Raw genomic sequence first — 23,818 nt, 5'->3', positions numbered from 1 at the left:
ATTCATGGGCACTTGGGTTGTTTCCATCTTTCCCTGGTAGATGGTAAACAGCAGTGCCAGGGTGTGAGCTCCGGTTTGACCCCAAAGATGCAGTGCGCAGCACCCCTTCTGTGGTCAGCTCTGTTTCCCACGACAAAAGGCCTGTGACCTCAAGGCCTGGTAAAGCATTTCTTTAGAATAGAATGTGCGGTTGTAGATGTTCTCTCTGATGCACATATAAAAGTTGTTAAATAAAACATGGTAACACCAGACGTGGGCGAGGAAATCAGCCAGCACTGGAGACGTGCAAAGGAGCAAAACCACTCTGAAAGCCAGTGTGGCAGTTCACCGCACAGCTAACCATACAGGACTCCAGTCCTAAGTATGTACCCAGGAGAAATAAAAACACATCCACGCAGAGACCTGTGCCTGAACGCCCGTAGCCGCTTTACTTACATGGCTGACAACTGAAAGTAACCCACACGGCCATCAACAAGCAGATGGATGAACAAATACTGGGACACGTGTGCAATGGAATAGTACTCAGCAGTGAGAAGGGATGGACCAATGGAACGTGTCATAACTTGTAAGAGAAGACAGCAAAAAAATACTGTATGATTGCACTTACGTGAAATTCCAGAAAATACAAGGCTAATCTGCAGTGACAAAAGGACAGCCCATGGTTACCAAGACTACCTAAGGGCAAAAAGATGAAATGCCAAAAACAGAACATAAGGGGATTGGGGGTGGGGCGATAGAAATGCTCTTCATCTTGGTGGGGGTGGCAGCACACAAGTGCAGGCTCTATTTGCCCGAACTCATCAAGCTGACAATTGTAATGGCACATTTTGTTTATCAAAGCATTCCACAGTGATGTTTGATGCAGCTTTGGGTACACAAGGACTTTATCACAGTGTCACTCTAATAGCAGAAACATTGGTAGAGTAGAAGAATGCTTCAGTTCCCCAGGTATCAGAATGCTAAAGTTTTGCAAGGAGAGGGATTGCTACTGCTAATGGCCCTTTAAGGTGCCCTGGGCCTTTACCAAGACATGCATTTCTCTCCTTGGAGGCTCCTGGGTGGCTGGAACAAGTAGAGGGCAGGCCAGAGGTGCAGGAGGATTCACACCCTCCAGGGCATCCCTCTTCTAACTGGAGGACTTGGTGCACAGGCATGCAGGGGTATGGTGCAGCTGCCTCCATAACCCCGTGGCAGACTTGAACTCCTGTTGCACACCGTGGTCACTTGATTGACAATGTTCCCCTCGCTGGCTTCCTTCCTTCCCCCGTGTCATTCACCGGCTTCCCTACCAATGTTGTCTGCATCTCCTAAATGAGCTATTTTCACTGGAATCCATGTCCGTGGGCTGCTTCTGGGGAACTCGAATAACACTGGCAATGATGCTGAGGGACAGTAAAGATGCGGCAAGTGACAGAAGAGAGAGCAGGGTGATGACCATTCTGGAAACACCTGTCATTCTTGGCAAATGAAGTTTTTTTTTTTAAGATTTTATTTATTTATTTATTTGTAAGGCAGAGTTACAGACAGAGAAAGGTTGTCCATCTGCTGGTTCACCCCCCAAATGGCCACAATGGCTGGAGCTGAGTTGATCCAAAGCCAGCAGCCAGGAGCTTCTTCCAGGTCTCCCACGCAGGTGCAGGGGCCCAAGCACCTCGGCCATCTTCTACTGCTTTCCCAGGCCATAGCAGAGAGCTGGATCAGAAGAAGAGCAGCCAGGACTTGAACTGGCACCCATATGGAATGCTGGCACCACAGGCAGAGGCTTAGTCCACTACACCACAGAGCCAGCCCCAAGATTTATTTATTTATTTGAAAGTCAGAGTTACGGGGGGCGGGGGGGTCTTCCACACCCTGGTTCACTCCCAAATAGCTGCACTGGTGATGGCTGAGCTATGCCAAATCAGAGTCAGGAGCTCCATCCAGGTCTCCCGTGTGGGCGGCAGGGGCCCGAGTACTTGGCCATCCTCCACTGCTTTTGTCCCAGGCCATTAGCAGAAAGCTGGATCAGATGTGGAGAAGCCAGGACTCAACCCAGCACCCGTGTGGGACGCCAGGGCCACAGGCAGCAGCTTCACCTGCTACACCACAGCGTCAGGCCTGAAGTCTTTATAACGGCCTCACACAAGTCCATAGGGAAGGTGCCTGAGGATGTCCATTGTGGTATTGTCGACAGTGGTGGGAAACTGTGCAGTCTAAATGTCCATGAACAAGAGAGTGAGAAATTAGAGGTGGAGGATATGAAAGATGACCGCATGGCAGTTACCTTCTGCAATCTGGCTACGGTGTCAGTTTTCTATACTATAATGAGCCTGAGGCAGGCTAGCTTTACAAGCAAAAGAGGCTTATCTTCACTCATGGTTCTGGAGGGTCAAGGTCCAGAGTAGACTGGCCCACTGGTTTGCCCTCTGATGATGGTGTCCTTGCTGGCAGGGTCCTGGAGCAGCACGTAGCAAGACAGGGAGCTCACTTGTCTCTGCATCTCCCCTCCTTGCAAAGCTACCGGTGCCCTAACGACCTAATCCAGTCTAATCAGGTCCCTGAGACCCCCGGCTCTGAACGCAATTGGATGAAGTCTCGAACCTCTTGGTGCAGTGCCATTAGTGTGTGACTTTGGCGAGTAAACTCCTGAAGCTTCCTTTTTCTCGGTTAGTGGGTGATATTCAAACTATATATGTATTTTTTTTAAAGATTTGTTTATTTAAAAGGCAGAGAGAGAGAGACAGAGAGATTCTTCCATCCTCTGCTTCACTTCCCAAATGACCACAAAGCCAGGAAGGAGCCTAGAACTCCTTCAGGTCTCCCATGTGGGTGGCAGGGGCCCAAGCACTTGGGCCATTTTCTGCTGCTTTCCCATGTGCATTAGCAGGGAGCTGGATCAGAAGCAGAGCAGCCAGGACTTGAACTGATGCTGTGTTATGGGATGCCGGCATTGCAGGCAGTGGCTGAACCTGCAGCACCACAACACCGACCCCAGCAGCCAGATTTTTAACAATAGCCATGGAATAAGAAAAAGAAAGTACAACACTGAAATGGTGCCATTCAAGTACATTAAACCCACAGCACACATAGTTGGAACACACCAACTATGGAAGGCCAGGTTCATTGTCTTTTTCATTCTTGGTTGCATGTCCCCCTCTCATGCCCCGGGGGGCACGGGGCTGTGTCAGGACACAGCTGCAGGTGTCTAGAGGGCAGAGCACAGCAATGCTGCTAGACATCCCAAACAGGACAGTCCAGGGCAAGCAACTATGCGGCTGACAGCCCCAGCACAGTGCCCGCCGGGAAAGGGCGAGTGTGGGGTGATGGCGTGAATGAGTGATGGCTGTGCTGAGCCTCAGGATGGGGTGCGGTAGGGATTCCGCAGAAGTCCAGGTCAGCCCCTGCAGGTTCCAGGAGCTGGCGTGCCTCGCCCTCACCCGTCCCGTGCTGGCCTTGGTCGCCTCCAGCCCGACTTCTCGCTGCTGCCCGGAAGCCGACCCAGGGCGAGCCAGGGAGATCCCCATGGGCCAGTGGATTTGCATGGTCAGTCCAGGGGAAACTGCTGACCATGACAGGGCAGAGGAGGTTCAGGACACAGTATGGGGGGATGGGCAGGGCATGGAGGCAGCGTGGGCTGGAAAAGGATCAGACTGGGAGAGAGGGGAGAGAGCCAGGGGACCCTTCCCGGCCTGTTTGATTACTTGAAGGCGGCATGGATGCCCTGGAGGCCAGAAGTTGGCATTTTTGGTGGCTGCGATTGAAGTCCTGGGGGTTAAGCACTTGGAGTGGGAGGATGACCTAGGGGCAATGTGGGAACCCCGGGTTGGGGTTATAAATCTAGGAGTGGGGTCAGGGATAGAACCCTTTGAAGAGGGGTTGTTAGGACCCAGCAGGCTAAACACTGCTGGCAGTTCCAGTATCCCATATGGACACCTGTTTGAGCCCTGGCTGCTCCACTTCCGATCCAGCTCTCTGCTTGGGCCCCTGCACCCGTCCAGGAGACCTAGAAGAAGCTCCTGGCTCCTGGCTTCGGATCAGCCCAGCTCTTGCCATTGTGGCCATCTGGGGAGTGAACCAGCAAATGAAACTCTCTCTCTCTCTCTCTCCCCTCTTCCCTCCCTCTCTCTCTCTCTCCCTCTCTAATTCCACCTTTCGAATAAATCAATCTTAAAAAAAAAAAAAAAAAAAAAAAAAAGAACGCATTGGGAAGGTGTTGGGGCAGTGGCAGGAGGGACGCGCCCCCAGGGATGGTGGATCCTGGGAAGAGCTGGAGGCCTCTGCCGGATGGTGACCTCGTTCAGGATGACCGGGGCGGTGTTCGGCCCCTTGGGGGCGGGGTTAGCCTCTCCCGAGCGCGGCCGGGGCGTCACTGCGCCCCCGGTGCCAGCAGGGGAGCTTGGCAGTGCTTTGCGCCCGGAGGAGTCCTCGAAGACCGGCACGCCACCCAGAGGTCTCCCAAGTCCGTCTTCCTCTCTGCGGGCGGGCCCCCGAGGCCCGGGGGCTGCTGAGCTGGGGGGGCGCTCGAGCTGCGAGGATCCGGGCTGCCCGCCAGGCGAAAAGCGGGCGCCTAGGTGAGTACCGCGGGCGCGTCCTGGGGTCACCTGGCCAGGGAGGTGGAGGAGCTCCGGCTCGTGGGCAGGGCCGGCCGCAGATGGCAGCGAGGGGAGCAGGGGTGGGCAGTAGGTCCCCAGGGGACGAGCGGGAGTAGGGGGGCCGGGGAAGAACTCGTGCGGCGGAGGGAAGGGAGCCGCGCCCACGGAGACGCTGCTAGGGCTGCGCTTCTCTGCGCCGTCCGGGTTCCCCTTCTGCGGGGCAGGGGGAGTTATCACCCCGAGAAGGAAGGGACGCGGCCGCAGGGAGCGCGGGAGGGAAAAGCCCTTCGGGTTCCCGGTGCGGGTGTGTGACGGTCACGCCAGGCGGGCAGCGGCGCGGGCAGAGGGGCGGCTGGGCGGAGCGTGACGCGCGCCACACCCAGGCCAGCTGCAGCTGGGTCGCCGGCTGGGCTGGAGCCCGACCTTGGGAGGTCTGGGTCACCACCGGAAGCTCCTGGACAGCGACCAGGGGACTAGTGCCCAGTCCCGCGTGGCAGTCCTTGGGCAAGTCAGCCTCTCCAAAACGCGGCCACTGAGTCTTCCTTCCCAGGCCGCGCCGCTCTGTGAGACGTGACAGGGCAGTGCAATGGTTAGGGCCGGTGAGGCAGACTGCCTGCTGGGCCTTGGGGAAGAGGTCTGGCCTTCCTGTGCCTGGGTTTCCAAAACCCAGGATGGGGGCACACAGGGCAATCCAGGAGGAGCAACCTTCATCGAAACACTCAGGATCAGATGGGATTTGGATTTCAGATTTTTTTTGTTTAGGAATATTTGCGTTTACATATATGGGACGGAAGTCTGAGCACCAAGCTCATTTACATTTCATAAATTCATTAAGAAAGCCGCCCACTTGGGGCAGGCGTTGGGCAGAGTGGTTCAGTCGTCCCTTGGGACAACCATGTCCCACATTCAAGTGTGTGGCTGAGTCTGGGTTCTGCTTCCAATCCCACTTCCTGATAATGTGGACCCTGGCAGGCAACAGTGATGGCACGAGTCCTTAAGTCCCTGTCACTTCTGCGGGAGACCTGGATTAAGTTCCTGGCTCTCAGCTTTGGCCTGATGCAGGCATCTGAGGGGTGAACCAGCAGATGAAAGATCTCTCTCTCTCTGCTTCTCAAATGACAAAAAAAAAAAAAAAAAAAAAAAAAAAAAAAAAACTAAAAATAAAAATAACAAATAAAACTGAAGCACCCCCCCACACACACACTTTGTCCTCTTTCTCTTTCTCTCCTTGCCCAGAAGGAAATGCTGTCATGGATTAATCCTTCCAGTCTGTGTCTTTATTTTTTAAAAAGATTAATTTATTTATTTGAAAGAGTAACAGACAGAAAAAGAGAGGTCTTCCATCTGTTGGTTCACTCCACAAATGGCCACAACAGCTGAAGCTGGGCCAGTCCAAAGCCGGGAGCCAGAAGCTTCTTCTGGGTCTCCCACATGGGTGGCAGGGTCCCAAGCATTTGGGCCATCTTTCGCTGCTTTCCCAGGAGCATTAGCAGAGAGCTGGAGCAGAAGTGGGGCAGCCAGGACTCGAACCAGCACCCATGTGGGATCCTGGCACTGCAGGGGACAGCGTAACATGCTTCACCACGGCGCCGGCCCCCGGTCTGTGCCTTTATACATTTGGTGTACATCTCTGCATAAGCAATCCAGAGTGATTTCCAGTGTCTTCAAGAGCTACAGTATCTCCCCGTTACCCCCCGGAGTATGTTCTGAGGCCTAGGGGCTGCCTGAGCCTGCTTTCCTCATACCCAGCACTGTATGGCATCTCTCTGGCATCTCCAGACTGCCAGCGCCATGCACCTGTGCTTGGAGGCCACAGTAAAATGTGAACATAAGCACTGTGATATCGTAGCAGTGTACCTGAGAGCCGAGACAGCTACCGAGTGGCAAGTCCGGTACACAGCCTGGACACGCTGGGTGATTCGTATCCCAGGCAGGCTGGCATGGGACAGACAAGGTGGGATTTCAACACGCTGCTCAGAACAGCTGGCAGTTTGAACCGTAAGACTTTCTTATTTCTAGAATTTTCCCATTTAGTACTTTCAGACCACGATTGACCATGGGTAACTGAAACCAGGCAAAGTGAGATCGTGGATAAGGGAGACTGCTGTACACGCCCTCCCGGTGAGAGCCTCCCACCCACACGCACTTCTCACGGCTGCGCTGTCCATGTCTTTCCAGGATGAGCCACAGAGGTGTCATTCTTCCCCTCTAACCACCGTGGCGCATCCAGCAGGCGGCCAGCTTACATGCTCATTCCCTGCAGATGGGCATTCAGGTCGCTCCCAGGTGTTCCCCACGACAAACAGCATTGCCGGGACTACCCTGCCTGGACAGGGGACCTGGGACCCTTGTGCAGCTGTTTCAGAGGAAAACACCAGGGCTCGGCGGCTTTCCACCCTTCCCATCACGTGAGAAGACCGAAGGCTCTGCCCCAGAGAGGGGGGAGAACCCGGCTCTGCTGGCCTCCCGCTGTCTCTAGACCCGTGGCCATGTGCCTGGCGTTTGGTAGGGACTCAAAAAATGGAAGCATGAGTTTTTTTTTGTGACAAACATGTTAGTATATAGTGCTGAATATATCATTTTTATCCTATGCATTTGCTTAGCGTTATATTGGAAGCATTTTTCTCCATCATTGAAATATTATTACATTTTAATGACTCTATAATATTCCATTGTTTGAAAACACCATAATTTGTTTAACCTTTCTAGCAGAGCACTCTTACGTAGTTTGTGATTTTAAAATATCCTAATTGAGCTGAAACGCACATATCTGTATTAAAATCAACCATTTAGTGCAGCACGTTAGGCCTCGCTTGTGACACTGGCATCTCATACTGGAGTACTTCCTATTAATGCACCTGGGAAAGCAGCAGAAGGCGGCCCAAGCACTTGGGCCCCTGCACCCACGCGGGAGACCAGGGATGCATTCCTGGCTCCTGGCCTCAGCCAGCTATGCCAGCTATAAGCTATGAAAAGAGCAGAGTGTGTGGGCATTGTGGCTTCAAGGACTCCATTTGTGGAGGACAGTTTTGGGGGCCGTTGAGCTTGGAGCACCCAGCAGGTCGGCATGGATGTTGCTTCAGCTGGCAACTGGCCCTGTCTCCTGTTCCTATATGCAGGCGGCTACCTCTGCACAGAGAAGCTTTGTGCCTCCAAGCATGAGCTACTCCAACGGCATCCCTCCCTTCGTTTTTTTTTTTTTTAAATTTTTTTAAAGATTTATTTTATTTATTTGAAAGAATTACAGAGAGAGGTAGAGATGAGAGAGAGAGAGAGAGGTCTTCCATCCGCTGGTTCACTCCCCAATTGGCTGCAATGGCCAGAGCCGAGCTGATCTGAAGCCAGGAGCCAGGAGCTTCTTCCAGGTCTCCCACGTGGGTGGCCATCTTCCACTGCTTTCCTAGGCAACATCGGAGAGCTGGACTGGAAGTGGAGCAGCTGGGACCAGAACTGGTGCCCATACGGCATCCCTCCCTTTAAACACACGCTCCGGGGTGTCCAGGAGGCCAAAGGGCACTTCACTGAATTATTCAGCAGGAATTTATTGAGCAATTACTGTGTCCTGGTTTTACCCCCACGGATGGATCCGTGAGCAGAACAGAGTCCGCGCCGTCCTGTGTCTTAAACCGCAGTGGGGGAGATGAGCCATCAATCGATGGGGTGACATTCGGTGTGTTAGCTCAGGGCCTTTGAGAAGCAGACTCCCACAGATTAACTGCGCTAGAAATATATCACAGGAAGCCCCCAAGAGAATACGGGGAGAAACCACGAGAGGCTCGGAGAGCCGTCAGGTGGCAAGGCACAGCTGATGCCTGAAGAAGAGGAAACGGACAGAGAGAGTGGAGAAGGAGGGAGAGAAGGAAGAAAGGAGGTGTGGGGAGAGGGAAGGGGGAGGCACAAGTGTCCCAGGCCACGAGGGAGGTCTAAGGAGAGCCGGTCACAGACCCCTCCATGCGGGGCTGCCCCAGTGTCCCTGCCGTGCTCTGTGGCTGGCTGGAGCAGTCTGTGGGACAGTGCTGAGAGGGTCAGAGCACAGCTGTGGCCTCGGGTCGGTTATGCTCCCTGCAGTTGACCGCCGAGAGGTGCGGCCCCAGAAGGCCACAGTAAGATGCTGTGGGCCAAGAATGCGGGGAATGACGGGGACAGAAAGTAATGGGAGTGGGGGCAGCGGCTGAGGACAGGCCTCTAGGAAACTGAGATCTGCACAGAGATCCGCCGTGAACAAGCGTTTCTGGGTGAAGAATATTCCAGAAGGCAGCACATGCACTGGCCCTGCAGTAGAAGCGTGGTTCGCATGTTGGGAAAAAGCAAGGCGAGAGGTGTGCGTATGGAGAGGAATGATCTGGAGCGAGCTGGTGGGGACAGGTCTGCGAGGGTGAGCGGCCGTCTGAGCACAGAGGCCTGCCCCACTGGAGAGGGGTCGTGCTCAGGGGCCCAGCAAGGGTTCGAGCAGAGGGGTGTGGCCTGGTTGACATCTTTGAAGGTTCACTTATTTGTAGGAGGCAAAGTGTGGCTGCAAACCCAACTCCTTCAGACTTCAAAGTCACATCCCCTGTTCCCCAAACTGCCCTGGCCCCTGTCCACTCTAGAGAGAAAATTCTTCCCAGGAGGCTCACAGCTGCCCTGGAATTCTGGACTTGACTGGGTGGCCCCAGGGTAGTGAGCAGGCTAAGAATTCACTATGTGGTTGCAATCCTGCACCTCAGAGCTCACCTCCAGCTGAGCCAGGCAAATGGCCGGAGGCCTTGAGTTTGTCCTCAGTGTGTTGTTCTGTCATTCAGCGCCGTGTGAGCCCGGGCACACCCCTCCCCCTCCCTGGGGCTGTTCCTCCGTGTGTATAATGAAGGCAGTGATCGCCCGACTCTCCTGTTGTAAAATCAAAGTTCTGAGCCCTATAGAAAGAACGGAGGCCCCGAGAAGGGGAGGGCTGGGGTGGGAGTTCGGCATGAGAGCTAAGATATGAGATATAAGATATGAGAGCTTGGGATACTTGTGTCCCAAATCAGAGTTCCTGGGATTGAGTCCCAGCTCGGCTTCTGATCCAGCTTCCTGCTAACACACACCCTGGGAGGCAGCAGATGATGGTTCAGGTTGGGTTCCTGCCACCCACATGGGAGACCCAGATTCAGTTCTAACCTCCTGGCTTCGGCCTGGTCCAGGCCTGGCTATTGTGAGCCTATGGGGAGTGAACCAGTGGTATTAGGGACAACAGTCACTGGAGGAGGAGATGCTGTACTCAGAAGACGGGGAGCCGAGAAGAGCTGCAGTGCTCTGTACCCCGAAAGTGGTCTTGTTGGGGAAGACTCCCCCCCGGCCCCGCACGCCGTGGCTGAGCTGTTCTGAGAAGGGAAATTTCCTGTAACCCGACGGTCGTGAGCTGCAACAGTCTGCCTTCCTGAGCCTCCTGTTCCAGTTCCTCATTCCCCTTCCCCTTCATCGCCTGCAGCCTCTGGGGCTGACCCCAGGGCCTGCTGAGAGGCAGGAGAGCCGGGGGCCCACTCTGTGCCGTGGACCTCCATGCTCCCCTCTGAAAAATGGGATCATAACTCTGGTCTGCTCATTTCAGCCAGGCACGCTGAGGATTCTGGGAAGCAGAACCCAGTGTATTCCCTGCACAGATGTCTGTGGAGGGCCTGTGACGCGCTGGGCACCGGGTAGGCACAGCCACAGGACCACCGGCTTGACAGAACCCACCCGTCCCTGCCTACTAGAACGGCTCCAGTAGCATTTTTTTTAAAGAACTGTGCTATTTATTTGAAAGGCAGAGTTACAGAGAGAGAGATGCTCCATCTGCTGGTTCACTGCCCAAACGGCCACAACAGCCAGGACTGGGCCGATCTGAAGCCAGGAGCCAGGAGTCTCCTCCAGGTCTCCCACGTCAGTGCAGGGGCCCAAGCACTTGGGCCATCCTCCACTGCCCTCCCGGGCCACAGCAGAGAGCTGGACTGGAAGAGGGGCAACCGGGACAGAATCTGGCGCCCCAACCAGGACTAGAACCCGGGGTACCGGTGCTGCAGGCAGGGGATTAGCCAAGTGAGCCACGGCACTGGCTACCCATCACCATCTTAACCTCTTCTACCCATCGCTGTCATGGGGTAAGTGTTGCGGTGCAGCAGGTTAAGCCACATCCCTTATCAGAGTGCCTGGTTTGAGTTCTGACTGCTCCACTTCTGATTCACCTTCCTGCTAATGCATCCTGGGAGACAGTGGATGATGGCTCAACTGCTTGGGCCCCTGCCGTCCACATGGGAAACCCGGATAGAGTTCTTGTCTCCTGGCTTCAGCTTGACACAGTCCCAGCCATTGCAGGCATTTGGGGAGTGAACAGCAGATGGAAGAACTCTCTCCCTCTCTCTCCACTCTGCCTTTCAAGTAGATGAAAATAAATAAATAGACATTGTGTTAAACACCTGCCATCAAGGAAGTCTTTGTTATTAGTCATTTATGCTTAGGTATGAATTGCAGTCCCTCAGAGGAATCTCCTCTGCGTGGGACAGGACTCCTTGATGTTAAGGGGGCAGCAATCCAACTCAGACTGGCTCCAGCAGAGAGAACGGTTGTTGGAGAGTCCACGAGAGATCAGCGTCAGCCAGGCTGAGGTCTGGGTCTCTGATTCTGCGGTTCCTGGCTCTGCCTGGCTGCTGCAAGCCTCTTTGCTAGCCAAAGGCCAAGGGTGGAGTCTCATTGGCCAGGACTGAGTCACGTGCTCATCCCTGGTTCCATCACTGCAACCCTGGCTCACCCTACAGCCGGGGGTGCAATCGGTGCTACCCCGACCCGAAAACTGAGCCTGGGGAGGGAGCGTTCCCAAAGGACGACGGTGGCTGGTGGCACCGCAGGCGGAGACGTGGGAGTGGCAGCGAGGCGGGAAGAAGGGCAGCTGTCCCTTTCAGAGAGCGTCTCATCCCACATCCGACTTCACGTGTGGAGGCTGCAGGGCCCCACAGAGCCTGGGACTCGGCTGAGCTCACACAGTGAACTTGCGGCAGAGTGGAGCCCTGGATCCTATCCTTCACAGGCCTCGTGGAAGCTCCCAGAAAACCCTCTCGGGCCCACTCCACAGCTGCTCAGGCAGGCCCTGGCCTCTTCCCCTTGGACTTGACTATGACAGTGCAGGAGGAACCCTGGAGGCCTCCGCCGCCCGCATGGTGACCGTGGGAAGCAGCCAGGGCAGGCAAGCTGACCTTTCTCGTTTCCCTCCCACGCCGTGCCTGCAGAAGCCGGGGAGGCCAAGAAGAAGGTTTCGGGTTCTCAGAATCGCAGTGACCTGAGGAAGTGTCTTTACCCGTGCTCAGTAGTTCTGAACCCAGCAGCCAGAAGGGCTACTTCTGCCTTGGAGCCTGGTTTAGAACCACACAGGACAAACACGTGTGTGCAGATGATTCAAAAAGTCTTTCACATCCCTTGTTACACAGACTTCGGGCCAGGCCTGAGAAGCGAGCATCGCCTATCTTACAGGAAAGAAAAGGAGACCCCGAGAGGGGAGGTGACTTGCCCAAGGTCACGATGCCAGGAGGTGGCAGGACCAGGATCCAAACGCAGTATCTGACTGCCACATTCAGCCTTCATACCATTAGCTCGGTGGGTCTCAAATTTTGCGGTGCGTAAGAATTTCCTGCCAGACTGTAAGAGGTCCTCACTCGCAGAGCCGCTGGTGCATGCAGTCCAGAGTGTGGCTCAGGAATACAGAAGAGTCAGTGAAGTCGCTTTGGGTGCGAGTGGCAGAAACCCCGTTCAGGTTGGCTGGGGCAGAGTGAGAATGTATTTGCTCGGGAACTGGAAGCAGTCCCGGGGGTTTATAAGCTTCAGGCATAGCTGGATCCAGGTGCTCACACATACCTTCAGGAACTGCTTGGTCTGCATCCCGCAGCTCCGGTGTCTTCTGTGGTGGCCTCACTCTACAGCAGCCTCCTGCCTTCAAGATGTCAAGGCGGTGCCCAACAGCTCCAGGTTCCTGAATCTCAGTAACGGTTCTAGAAAGCTTTTTCCTAATGTTTCCAGAAAATTCCCAGGGCACAGACTCTGTGAGGCTCACACACCGTGCTTCCCTGTAGCTGAAGCAATCTTTGCGACCGGGGGTCGGGGGCCAGGACCCTCGGGTCAGCCAGGCCTGGATCCAGTTGCCAATCCTGCCCAGAAGGCTGGTTCCCCAAAGGAAAATCCAGGAGCTGGCACCAGAGGAGGGAAGGATGTCCCCTAGGCCGTGCCTCAGGCACCTGGAGACCTGGACGTCCCTGCCACCTGTTCTGGATTATTCCTCAGCGCGCTGTACTCGGCTGCCAGATCCAGCGGGAGAAACTGGATCCTGCCTGCCCTTCGGCCACCTTTTTATGAGAGCGTCCATGTAATAAGCCCTCTTCTGAATTTAGGGTTCAAAAATACTTGTTTCTGTCAACAAACTGCCATATTTCCTGGGATCTTATGGGGGTCGGTGTTCAAGTTTCCATTTTTAACTTTGCTACTAGGAGGCTCAGAGAGAAATCTGGTAGCAGGCCCACCCTGGGCTTGTGTTTGGGAATGTTTCCTTTCTGATTGGTAGAGTAACCCCTTCTGAGACTTGAAGGGCTCTGTCTGTGGTTTAAGGTTTTAGCTCCTTCAAATCCTTTTTGGAAATCAGATCTTGGAATGTTCTCGGGTCTCCCCAAATATTTATCTTTATTGGAAGCTCCCTCGTCTTCAAAAACCAACTTCTTATTCTTCTGCTGAATTGTTATAATCAGCAAGTTGCTTTGTCTATGAACATATCAACAAGGATTTCAAGATGTTTTGCACTGAAATTAATCCTTTCATTCCATTTTCCATGAACTTGGCAAGCACCCTCCGAGACTCTCATGTGACAAAAACGAGTCGGTAGTCTTCGTGTTTGGCAGTTTGCTTTTTCACCCACCAAGAACCTCCACAACTGCTGCATGGCCCAGCTATCTCTCCCGTTCCCTTAGAACTTTCCAGAGGACACAAAACGCACTACTGGGGCCACTGTTGAGGCCCAGCTCGGGAGAGTAAGTGCACTCATAACACTGTGCGGCCGTCACCACCACCACCTGTCTCCACAGCTCTCATCTTGTAAAACTGAAGCTCCACCCATTAGGCAGTAGCTCCCCATTGCCCCTGCCCCCAGCTCCTGGTGACCGCCATTATACTTTCTTTCTTTTTTTTAATGTACTTATTTTATTGAAGGATATATATATATATATATATATAGAGAGAGAGAGAGAGAGAGAAAGAGAGAGAGAGAGAGAGAGAGAGAGAGAGAGAGATCACCCATCCATTGGTTCACTTCCCAAATGACTGCAATGCAAGGGCTAATCCAGGCAGAAACCAGGTGCCTGGAACTCCATCCTGGTCCCCCACACGGGTGGCAGGGACTCAAGCACTTGGGCCATCTTCTGATGTTTTCCCCGCATGTTAGCAGGGAGCTGGATCAGAAGTGGAGCAGCTGGGACTCGAACTGGCACTCTGATATTGGGTGCTGGCATCACAGGTGATTGCTTAGCTCACTGTGCCACAGCTCCGGCCTCTCACGATTCTACTTTCTGCACCTCCTAAGGGCCTCTTTGATTGTGGCTTTGGGAAGTAATTTCGTATGTCCAACCTTCCCTTCTCAACTTGGTCCCTGGAGCACAAACCACATGCTGACATTTTTACTTCCCAGCACAGTGGGAGTGGGCTAGGCGCGCATTCACCACCTCTCTGTGCGTGCGCTCCCACTGTGCACTGGGCCGGCACCAGGGGACATGGTCATGAGCAAAGTAGCCTTTCCCGTGCAGTGATGAGGGAGCCGTCCTGTGTCTGCACTGCCTGATCAGGAGCTTTGAGCCACACACTGCTACCACGCCTGCTTGGCGAGGCATAACGGCCATGGGCTGTATGTGTAAAATATGCTGCAGTGGGGTTTGAAGACCTGGGACCAAAAAAAATGCATTGGGAAAGGCTTTGGCCTAGCAGTTAGGATGGTTAAGGCTCCCGTGCCCATACTGGAGTACCTGAGTTCAATTCCCAGCTCCAACTCCTGGCTCCAGATTCCTGCTAATACAGCAGTGATGGCTCAAGTAATGGGATTCCTGCCATCCAGATGGGAGACCCGAATTGAGTTCCCAGCTTCTGGTTCCAGCCTGGCCTGGTTCCAGCCTGGCCCATCTCCAGCCATCGTGGGCATTTTGGGAATAAACCAGTGGATGGGTACACTCTCTCTCTCTCTCTCTCTCTGTTTCTCAAATAAACAAATTAATTAATAAGGTAAACAGAAATGGTTGTGGTCAACATTTATGTAGAGCTTCCTGTGTGCTGGGCACTTGGACATTCTGCAGCTCACCTGGTGCCCACCACCCCCTGGGATAGAACCACCACCACAAGGCCACTGGGAACATGTAATTCAGTAACAGACTGATACTTCATGGGTGCTCCATATGCATGGATTGGGAATCCTGTAGCTCACAGCTACAGATCAGTGGCTGCTCAGGGAGGCAGGTGAAGCTGCCCTACATCACAGAGCAATGCTCTTCCCAGAACACATTTCCATTGATAATTATAGATAGATAGAGAGAGAGAGAGATAAATAGAGAGATGGATTTATTTTATTTGAAAGGCAGAGTGGGGGTGGGATATGAGAATCTTGCATCCATTGGTGTGTTTTCCAAATGGCTGCAATGGTTGGGCCAGGCCAGAACCAGGAGCCAGGAACCCCATCTGGGTCTCCTATTTGGGTGGCAGGGGTCCAAGCACTTAGGTCGTCTTCCACTGCCTTCCCAGCGCATTAGTGAGGATCTGGCTCAGAAGCGAGGCAGCCAGGACTTGAGCTGGTGCTCCTACTCATATAGGATGCCAGCGTCACAGGCTGTGGTTTAACCCTCCGTGCCACAATGCTGGGGCCTGAGCAAATATATGAAGTGTGTTATAATCGTATGTCATGTAAACCTACACCAGATGTTATTTAATTTTCCCAGAACTGTGATACATATTTCATACAAATCAAAGGGAGATGTTGGTTTCAGATTCAAACGCAGGCAAGTACATTATGAAACAGTGGTTCATGGTGATAATGCCCAGATTAATGGACAGCACCCCAGCAGCCTGAGCGTGTCCCTTACTCTATTCACTAAGTGCAAGCGAAGCAAAGGCCACTCAAGTCTTGAGGTGGGAAATCATCCCGCTCCCTGCCAGGAAGCACAAATCCTGGCAAAGGAAAGGAATCCATTTTCTTCTTCCAAGTAACTCTCCTAAGCTTAGGAACTTGGGATTTTTTTTTTCTTAAACCATAAACACATGCTTTTTTAAATTTTTGAAACTTTACTTATTTGAAAGGCAGAGCGATAGTGTGCTCACACATGTGTGAGAGAGAGACTGATCAACCTTCCATCTACTGGTTCACTCCCCACATACCCATCGCAGCCAGGGCTTGGCCAGGCCAAAGCCAGGAACCAGGAACTCCACTAGGGTTTCCCATGTGAGTGTCAGGGGCTCAAATACTTGAATCATCATCCTCTGTCTTCCCAGGATCGCATTAGCAGGAAGCTGGATCAGAAGCAAAGGAGCCAGAACCTGAACCAGGCACTCCTACTAGGGACGTGGGCTTCTCAGGCAGTGTAACCCACCGTACCCTCCTGTGCTTTTCAGAAACAGGATAAGTATAGCTGAGTGGTAACTGCTTTAGGAGAACATGGCCGTCGTGCCGAGATGAGGGAAGCAGCCACCTCCTTACCTAGGTGCTCAGAACCTGCCTCCCCCGCCGATCCCTGCGCCTATCTGGAGGACAGACGTGAAACAGTTCTGCCGCTTTGGCAATGCGCTTTGACTCTCATCAGGCAAACGTGTTTTCCTTACGCATCTGAAGTTAGTGCAACTGCAGTGTGTGAGTTCCACCTGCACAACGTCCCCCAACCCACCCTCTTCCCGCCTCCTCTCACCGCCTGCACCAGGCCACTGTCATCTGACTCCTGGACAGCTGAGGCAGACACACACACACACACACACACACACACACACACGCTGCTGGGTTCTCTGCCTTGCTCCCTACAGTCTGTCCTTCCCCTGGCTACCAGCGGGATTAAAGTGCAAACTGAACCCTGTCATTCTCTGGCCAAAACCTTCCCATGCTTTTCCACTATCCTTAGGATAAAATCTACAGGCCAGCATTGTGGTGTAGCAGGTAAAGTCACCACCTGCAACACTGGCATCCCATATGGGTACAGGTTCGAGTCCCAGCTGTCCCAGTCCGATCCAGCACCCTGCTAATGCATCTGGAAAGGCAGCGGAGAATAGCCCAAGTGCTTGGGTTCCTGCACCCACTTGGGAGACCCCAAAGAAGCTCCTGACTCCTGGCTTCGGTCTGGCCCAGGCCTGGCCCTTGCAGCCATTTGAGGAGTGAACCAGTGGATGGAAGCCCTCTCTCTCTATCTCTCCCTCTCTCTCCCCTGGCTCTTTCCTGGTGTTTCCATCATCCTCATGACTTCTTCAAATAAACTCCCCTTCCCACAGGTCCTCATACCCATGGCTAGGACAATTTATCAGCTCTGGGCCAGCCCTGGGGCAGGTGTGGACATGGGGAAGCCTGGAGGGAGCCAGGGTGCATGAGCTCTGGGTGGGCGGAGTGTGTGTGTGTGTGTGTGTGTGCGTGCAGGGGGCTGGAAGGGGCAGTCAAGCCAGGGGCCTCCAGTGCCAGCCTCACAAGACTCCCGTGTGTGGGGCTCTGGGCAGCCAGGGCTCACTTCCCTTCTGTCTGCCACAGGATGGGGTGCATGAAGTCCAAGTTCCTCCAGGGTGGACGCAAAATCTCAAAAACCGAGCCCAGCACGAACCTGCACACAACTGTGTATGTGCCGGATCCCACATCCTCCATCAAGCCGGTGAGTAGAGGAGGAGCCTGGCGTCCTCCCCGGCCCTGACACTGCCCCAGCATTGCTCTTACAGCCTCTTGCCCGCCCACGCTGGGCAGGATGAAATGGAGCCAAGTAGCCACCGGCAGAGCCCTCACTCTCCAGGCAACATCTCCAGGATGCTTCCAGGGCCAGGAAGCCACTTCCCCTTGTCCTGCCTGCAGCCCAGGCCTTGGTCCATCTGCCTGGGCTCCACCAACTGGGTCTCAGGGAACATCACAGGCCTCCAGCTGGGGCAGTAGCAAAAGCGGTGCTTAGCGTAGAGAGTGGCCAGACAGGTGGAAACCACAGCTGAAATAACGGCGGTAATGGTAGCATCAGCATCACAGTGAGAACAGCAGCAGCTGCAGTGAGAGCAGTAACGACAGTAAGGAGACGCCATCAGTGGACTACCACACCGTGCGCTCTACATCAGCTTGGCAGCAGGTGCACGGCAAGAGCAGAAAATGAGATGTAGCGATGTTAGTAAAATTTCTTTGTGTTTTTATTTTTTTTAAAGATTTACTAGGGCCAGCTTTGTAGAGTAGTAAATGGGTAAAGCTGCCACCTGCTACGCTCCACTGACCATCTGGCCCCCTCCTGAGGCGCCTGGGAGGGCAGCGGAAGATGGCCCAAGTATTTGGGCCCCTGCCACCCATGTGGGAGACCCGGATGGGATTCCTGGCTCTTGGCTTTGGCCTGGCCCAGCCTTAGCCCCTGAGGCCACTTGAGGAGTGAACCAATGGGTAGAAGACCTCTCTCTCTTTCTCTCCTTTTCTTTCTCTCTCCTTTCTCTTCTCTCTCCTCTCTCTCAATCTCTCTCTCTGTCACTCTGACTTTCAAATAACTAAAATAATCCCCCTGCCCCCGTGTCCCCCGTGACCTGGGCTTCTGGCCTCTGATCTTCCTGCTCTCTCCTAGGTCTGATGCCTAAAACAGGACTAATTCTGGAGGACAAGGGAAAGGTCACCTCCTCCGTCTAACACTGGGCCTCTGGGAAGACGGCCTGAGATTCCTGACCGTCCCAGTGGGCGGTGTCCCGAGTGGGCTGCAGCCTGTGGACCTGCAGTCACTCTCTCTGCTCCACTACTCACCTCTGTGGCCCTGGGCCTTTCTGTGGTGGGGACCCCAGGTTCTCAGAGGTCCCCTGGTTAGTCACCAGGGGTTTCTTCCCTGTTTCTGTTTTTTTTTCTGAACATCCGATTGAAGTGATGTAGTTGTGTGCTCCTCAGAGAAAGGGATTCCAGACCAAATCCGTTTGAGAGGGGTGAGCTTTTAGCCCAGTGGTTATGACACTAGCTAAGATGTCTGCATCCCACACAGAGGACCTGGATTCCACTCCCGGCTCCAGCTCCTGACTCCAGCTTGCTGCTAATCCAGACCCTGGGAGGCAGCAGCTGATGGCTCAATTATTTGGGTCCCTGCCACCCACCAATGGCAATGTCATGGGAGACGCAACTGGAATTCTAGGTTCTTGGCTTCAGCCTGGCCAAGACCTGGCTGTTGCAAGTATTTAGGAGTGAACTAGCAGATGGAAGATATCGCTCTCACACTCTCTCTCCTCTCTCCCTTTCAAGTAAAATGAAATAATTCTTATTTCTTTAAAGACGTATTTATTTGAAAATAATTTTTAAATAAAAAATTCCAATTACAGTTAAAGCTACAGTATCCATTGACCGGTGCTTCCCTCCCCAAAGGCATCACCTGTTGTCAGTCTGGTGTGGACCCTTGCAAACCTTTCTCCGTAAATTTACACGTGAAAAATATTTAGGGCAGGTGTATGCGTGTTTTATGTAAATGTGTTGAACGTATCATTCTGTATAAGGTGCTTTCTTCACCCAACAGCGAGCCACTGGGGACAGCTGTGATGGCAATGAGCCTCAGCCTCCCCTTTACAGCAGCCACTTCAAGCGCCACTGTTGACATGGCCACTCCCATTTGGATGACATTTTGGTTCACGTACATGATGGAGTCTTTAGTCATGGCTCATGTGCATGGACCTACAGTTTCTTCAAACACACCTTAAAAACACTGGTCTGGCCCAACCCTCTCACTGTGTGTCGACGGAAAGGGTCCAGCCAGCATCTCCCAGGATGTCCAAGGCCAAAGGCAGAGGCCACTCCTCAAGAAAGCCAGATCCCGGGGGGTGGGGGGTGGGGGTGGTGTTTGGCTTGGGGGTCCAGACACCAGCTAAGAAGCCCACGTTCCGCCTCCGAGTCCTCAGCGCTGGCTCCTGACTCCAGCTTCCTGCTAGTGGGGATCCTGGCAGGCGGTGGTGACAGTCAGGTAACAGAGCTCCTGCCACCCACGTGGGAGCCCTGGCCTGAGTTCCTGGCTCCCAGCTGTTGCAGGCACTTGGGGAGTGAACCCCTGAGTGGGAGTTCTCTTTGTCTCTGTGCCAGAAAGGAAGGGAAGAAGGGGAGAAGGAGGGGAGGTGGGGAGGGAGGAAAGGGGGAAGGAACAACCACAATCAGAGCTGCGTGGGTCTTTGGGCTGGCTCTTTCTTTAACTGTGCTGGGCAGCCTCAGGCATGTCCCCGGCCCTCTGTGAACCTCCCACCGAGGTGTGCAGGACCGGCGTAAGATGCCCCTGGGCTTCCTAGTCAACAGAGACCTTCCACGGCCTCTCACGTGGCCACGTTCACTCCCTGCCCCCTCTCTTCCCCGCAGGGGTCCAGCAGCAGCCATGACAAACCCCCGGGACTTGCAGAGGGTGAGTATCCAGGCCCCAGGAGCCATGCGGCTGCAGGGCGTTCACTCAAGTTCTTGGTCTGAGACCGAGGCAAACTCCCAGTCACAACCACCCCGAAGACCCCCCTAATTTATCCCTAACGTGCTTTGCACGGGCTACTGTGTGCCTATAACACGGTTTAGTCACATGAACAAAACACAGTTAACTCTTGGGCCGGTGCTGTGGCTCAACAGGCTAATCCTCTGCCTTGCGGCGCCGGCACACCGGGTTCTAGTCCCCGTCAGGGCACTGGATTCTGTCCCAATTGCCCCTCTTCCAGGCCAGCTCTCTGCTATGGCCCGGGAGTGCAGTGGAGGATGGCCCAAGTCCTTGGGCCCTGAACCTCATGGGAGACCAGGAAAAGCACCTGGCTCCTGCCATCGGATCAGCGTGATGCGCTGGCCGCAGTGGCCATTGGAGGGTGAACCAATGGCAAAAGGAAGAATGGCAAAAGGAAGACCTTTCTCTCTGTCTCTCTCTCTCTCTCTCTCACTGTCCACTCTGCCTGTCCAAAAAAAAAAAAAAAAAAAAAAAAAAAAAAAAAAAAAGCACACAGAACACACAGTTAACTCTCAATTCCACCCTCATGTCTAGTGTGGGGAAGCCTTCTGTGTCTGTGTACCAGTGGGTCCCGAGCTGGGTGCCAGGGACCGGGGTGCTGTGGGCTCACCATCCTATGTGTGTCCCTTGTCACCAGGTTCTGAGGACATCATTGTGGTTGCCTTGTTTGACTACGAGGCCATTCACCGCGAAGACCTCAGCTTCCAGAAGGGAGACCAGCTCGTGGTCCTGGAGGAGTGAGTCCCACCCCCCCACCACCACCACCAGGACACAGCCACCCCCAGGGCTCCACTACACTCCCTCTTGCACTTCAGTGGGGAACCTGGTGGACCGGCTGTCTTACTCTGGGTGTTGACGACCAACAAGAACCCAGTGAGACTGGAGGAGGAAAGGTCTGTGTGCGTACCAGGGGTGCGTCCAGGCAGGGAGGAAGAGTGAACGCACGTCCCCAGGATGTCTTCCCGAGGGCTCCATGGTCACGCTGCAGGTGCGCCTGCGAGCCGGGCGCTACCAGAGTGGCTGCGCAGTCAGACACCCTGGGATCTCTGAGTGTGCCACCTCCAGTCTCCCACAGCCCTCACCATCCGTGGGTTTCGTGTCCAGGAGCACTGGGGCCCAAGAATGGGAGTAGCCATGCCTGGCCCTTGAGCCCCCTCACCCCACTCCTACTCTGGGCTGAGCTGAACCACAGGTCTCCCACGGGCACAGGGCCCTGCCTTGGGTTTGGCTGGTAGGGCCAGAGCTGCAAGTACGGAGGATGGGACTGGGAGATCAGGGCCAGGGCTTGACCGCAGACCCTCTGGTGTGCAGATGGGGCTGCTGCTGAGACCCTGCCCCTGGTCGTGGGCACACACTGGGGCTGAGAAAGCCTTGGCCCTGCCCCTCACCCAGTGGCTTCCTGGGCATAGGTGGTTTTCTGGGCCCAGGCTATGGAACTGGAGAGGGCCCTTGGTCCCTGACCCTGTCTCTTCCTCCCGTCCCTCAGGTCTGGGGAGTGGTGGAAGGCTCGTTCCCTGGCCACCCAGGAAGAGGGCTACATCCCGAGCAACTACGTGGCCCGCGTTAACTCTCTGGAGACGGAGGAGTAAGTAGTGCACTTCCTGCCTTCCAGAAGCGTGAGCAAAGCCAGCCTTGTTCCCGCCTCAGGACCTTTGCACACACTGTCTGGGCACTCTTCCTATCCCAACGGGTGGTTCTCAAACTGGAGCAGGCGTCAGCGTCACTGGAGAGCTGGTCAAGACGCTGGTTTCCAGTGCTGCTGCCTGGTTGAGAAGGTGTGTTTCTAATGAGTCCTCGGGAGAGGCCGCTGGCCCAGGCCCTCGTCCTGGGAGCGGCTGACCTAAACGCACACGTCAGTCCTCACGATGCACACACAGCTCGGGGATCAGGGTGGGATGGACTCGCCCTGCCTCCCACCCTAAGAAATAGACAATACTTGCAAGTGTTCCTAAATAGGAGTGGCATGGAAGGACACAGGCTGAGGAGCGGAAGTCTTCCTCCCAGCCTGTCCCCAGCTGGCCACTTCCCCTCCCCAGAAGCGACCAGTTTCTAGAGCCCCCAAGTGCTGTATACTTGTACAAGAAGGTCAAGTTTGCACACGTGGTGGGCGCTGTCCACACCGCTGCCTCGCACCTCTGTGCAGCTCTCCCACACTGCACTTTTTCCTCTGCCTTCTGCAGTGTCCATCCCTGTGCTGGTCCCCGCGTCAGCCACTCCTGGTCCCGTGCTCCTTGTGTGCACGTTGTTTCTTCCCTGTGCTAGGCGTGTGAGATGATCTACTTCCTGGGGTGGGATTTCCAGGGGCACAGTTGTTCCTAGCTGAGGGGTCTTCAAAAAGTTCATGGAAAAGATGTATTGCATGGATTTCAAATTTTTTGCACCAAAATAAGTTTATATTTTAATTCCATCTTTCCACAAATTTTTAAATTCAGTTTTTAAATTGTTATTGATTGATTTGAGGGAAATAGAGGGAGAGTGGGAGAGAGTGGGACAGAGAGCAAGCTCCCATCCTCTGGTTAACAGGGCCAGGCCAAAGCCAGGTGCTGAGAACAGAACCCAGGTTTCCCACGTGCGTAACAGGTACCCGGCTACATACGTGAGCCTTCGCCGCTGCCTCCCGGAATCCAGTCAGCAGAAAGCTGGAGTCAGGAGCCAGTGCCAGGAGTCAAACCCAGGCACTCGGGCCTGACGTGAACATGGGAGTCTACTGTGCATCTCCACTAGGCCAGAGCAGCCCCCTCCACAAACTTTCCGAAGTAGTATTGTGTACTTTCACACCGCGGACTACTTTACCAGAGCAGGGATCACCTGACAACACGAAACCAAGGGTGGCAGGTGTGCAGCACAGCCCCGCGGTTGAGCTCGGGCTCCGAACTTAGCCTACCTAAACTTGAATCCTGCCTCTACGACTTCCCAGCTGTGTGGCTCCAGGCAGGTTACTTGTCCTCTCTGTTCTCAGCTCCCTCTCTATACAACGGGAATAACAAAGGTGACAATTCCCTGTTGTTGAGTGGATTAATGAGATCTTGATGGATAGTAGCTGTGTTTGTCTCCGTTTGATCACAGAGGAAGTAAGTGCTCTGGAGAGCAAGCGACTTGCTCAGAGTCACACAGCAGGCGGACAGACACCCAGACAGAACAAACGAAAGTTTCCAGGAGGGGCTGGCACTATGGTGTAGCAAAGCCGCGACCTGCAGCACTGGCATCCCATATGGGTGCCAGTTCGAGTCCCGGCTGCTCCACTTCCAACCTGGCTCTCTGCCACGGCCTGGGAATGCAGTGGAGGATGGCCCAAGCCCTTGGGCCCCTGTACCTGCATGGGAGACCTGGAAGAAGCTCCTGGCTCCTGGCTTCAGATCAGCGCGGCTGCAGCCATTGCAGCCAGTTGGGGAGTGACCCAGCAGATGGAAGATTCTCTCTCTCTCTCTCTCTCTCTCTCTCTCACTGCCTCTCTGTAACTCTGAGTTTCAGATACATAAATAAATCTTAAAAAAAAAGTGTCCAAGCATTTTTTATTAATTTTTTGAATATATAATTTTTATTTTTGTATTAATTTCTTTTCATTTTATTTGAAGACAGAGAGGCAGGAGAGAGAGAGAGAGAGAT

At 54.1% G+C, this 23,818-nt stretch overlaps 1 protein-coding gene across 1 annotated transcript in view; it reads left to right on the top strand.

The window, feature by feature from the left end:
* The first annotated feature begins 4,382 nt into the window (after positions 1-4,382).
* HCK (HCK proto-oncogene, Src family tyrosine kinase) overlaps positions 4,383-23,818 on the top strand; it is a 41,243-nt gene continuing 21,807 nt past the window's right edge. The window contains exons 1-5 of the mRNA XM_008256153.4: positions 4,383-4,550; positions 17,296-17,413; positions 20,092-20,134; positions 20,850-20,949; positions 21,699-21,797. Of these exons, the coding sequence (XP_008254375.1) occupies positions 17,297-17,413; positions 20,092-20,134; positions 20,850-20,949; positions 21,699-21,797 (359 nt within the window). The 5' untranslated portion in view covers positions 4,383-4,550; position 17,296. The remainder of the gene's footprint in view (positions 4,551-17,295; positions 17,414-20,091; positions 20,135-20,849; positions 20,950-21,698; positions 21,798-23,818) is intronic.

This window comes from Oryctolagus cuniculus, chromosome 11 (assembly GCF_964237555.1).
Source record: "Oryctolagus cuniculus chromosome 11, mOryCun1.1, whole genome shotgun sequence".
Classification (NCBI taxonomy): Eukaryota; Metazoa; Chordata; class Mammalia; order Lagomorpha; family Leporidae; genus Oryctolagus; species Oryctolagus cuniculus.
This window is presented reverse-complemented; position numbering and strand designations above follow the sequence as displayed.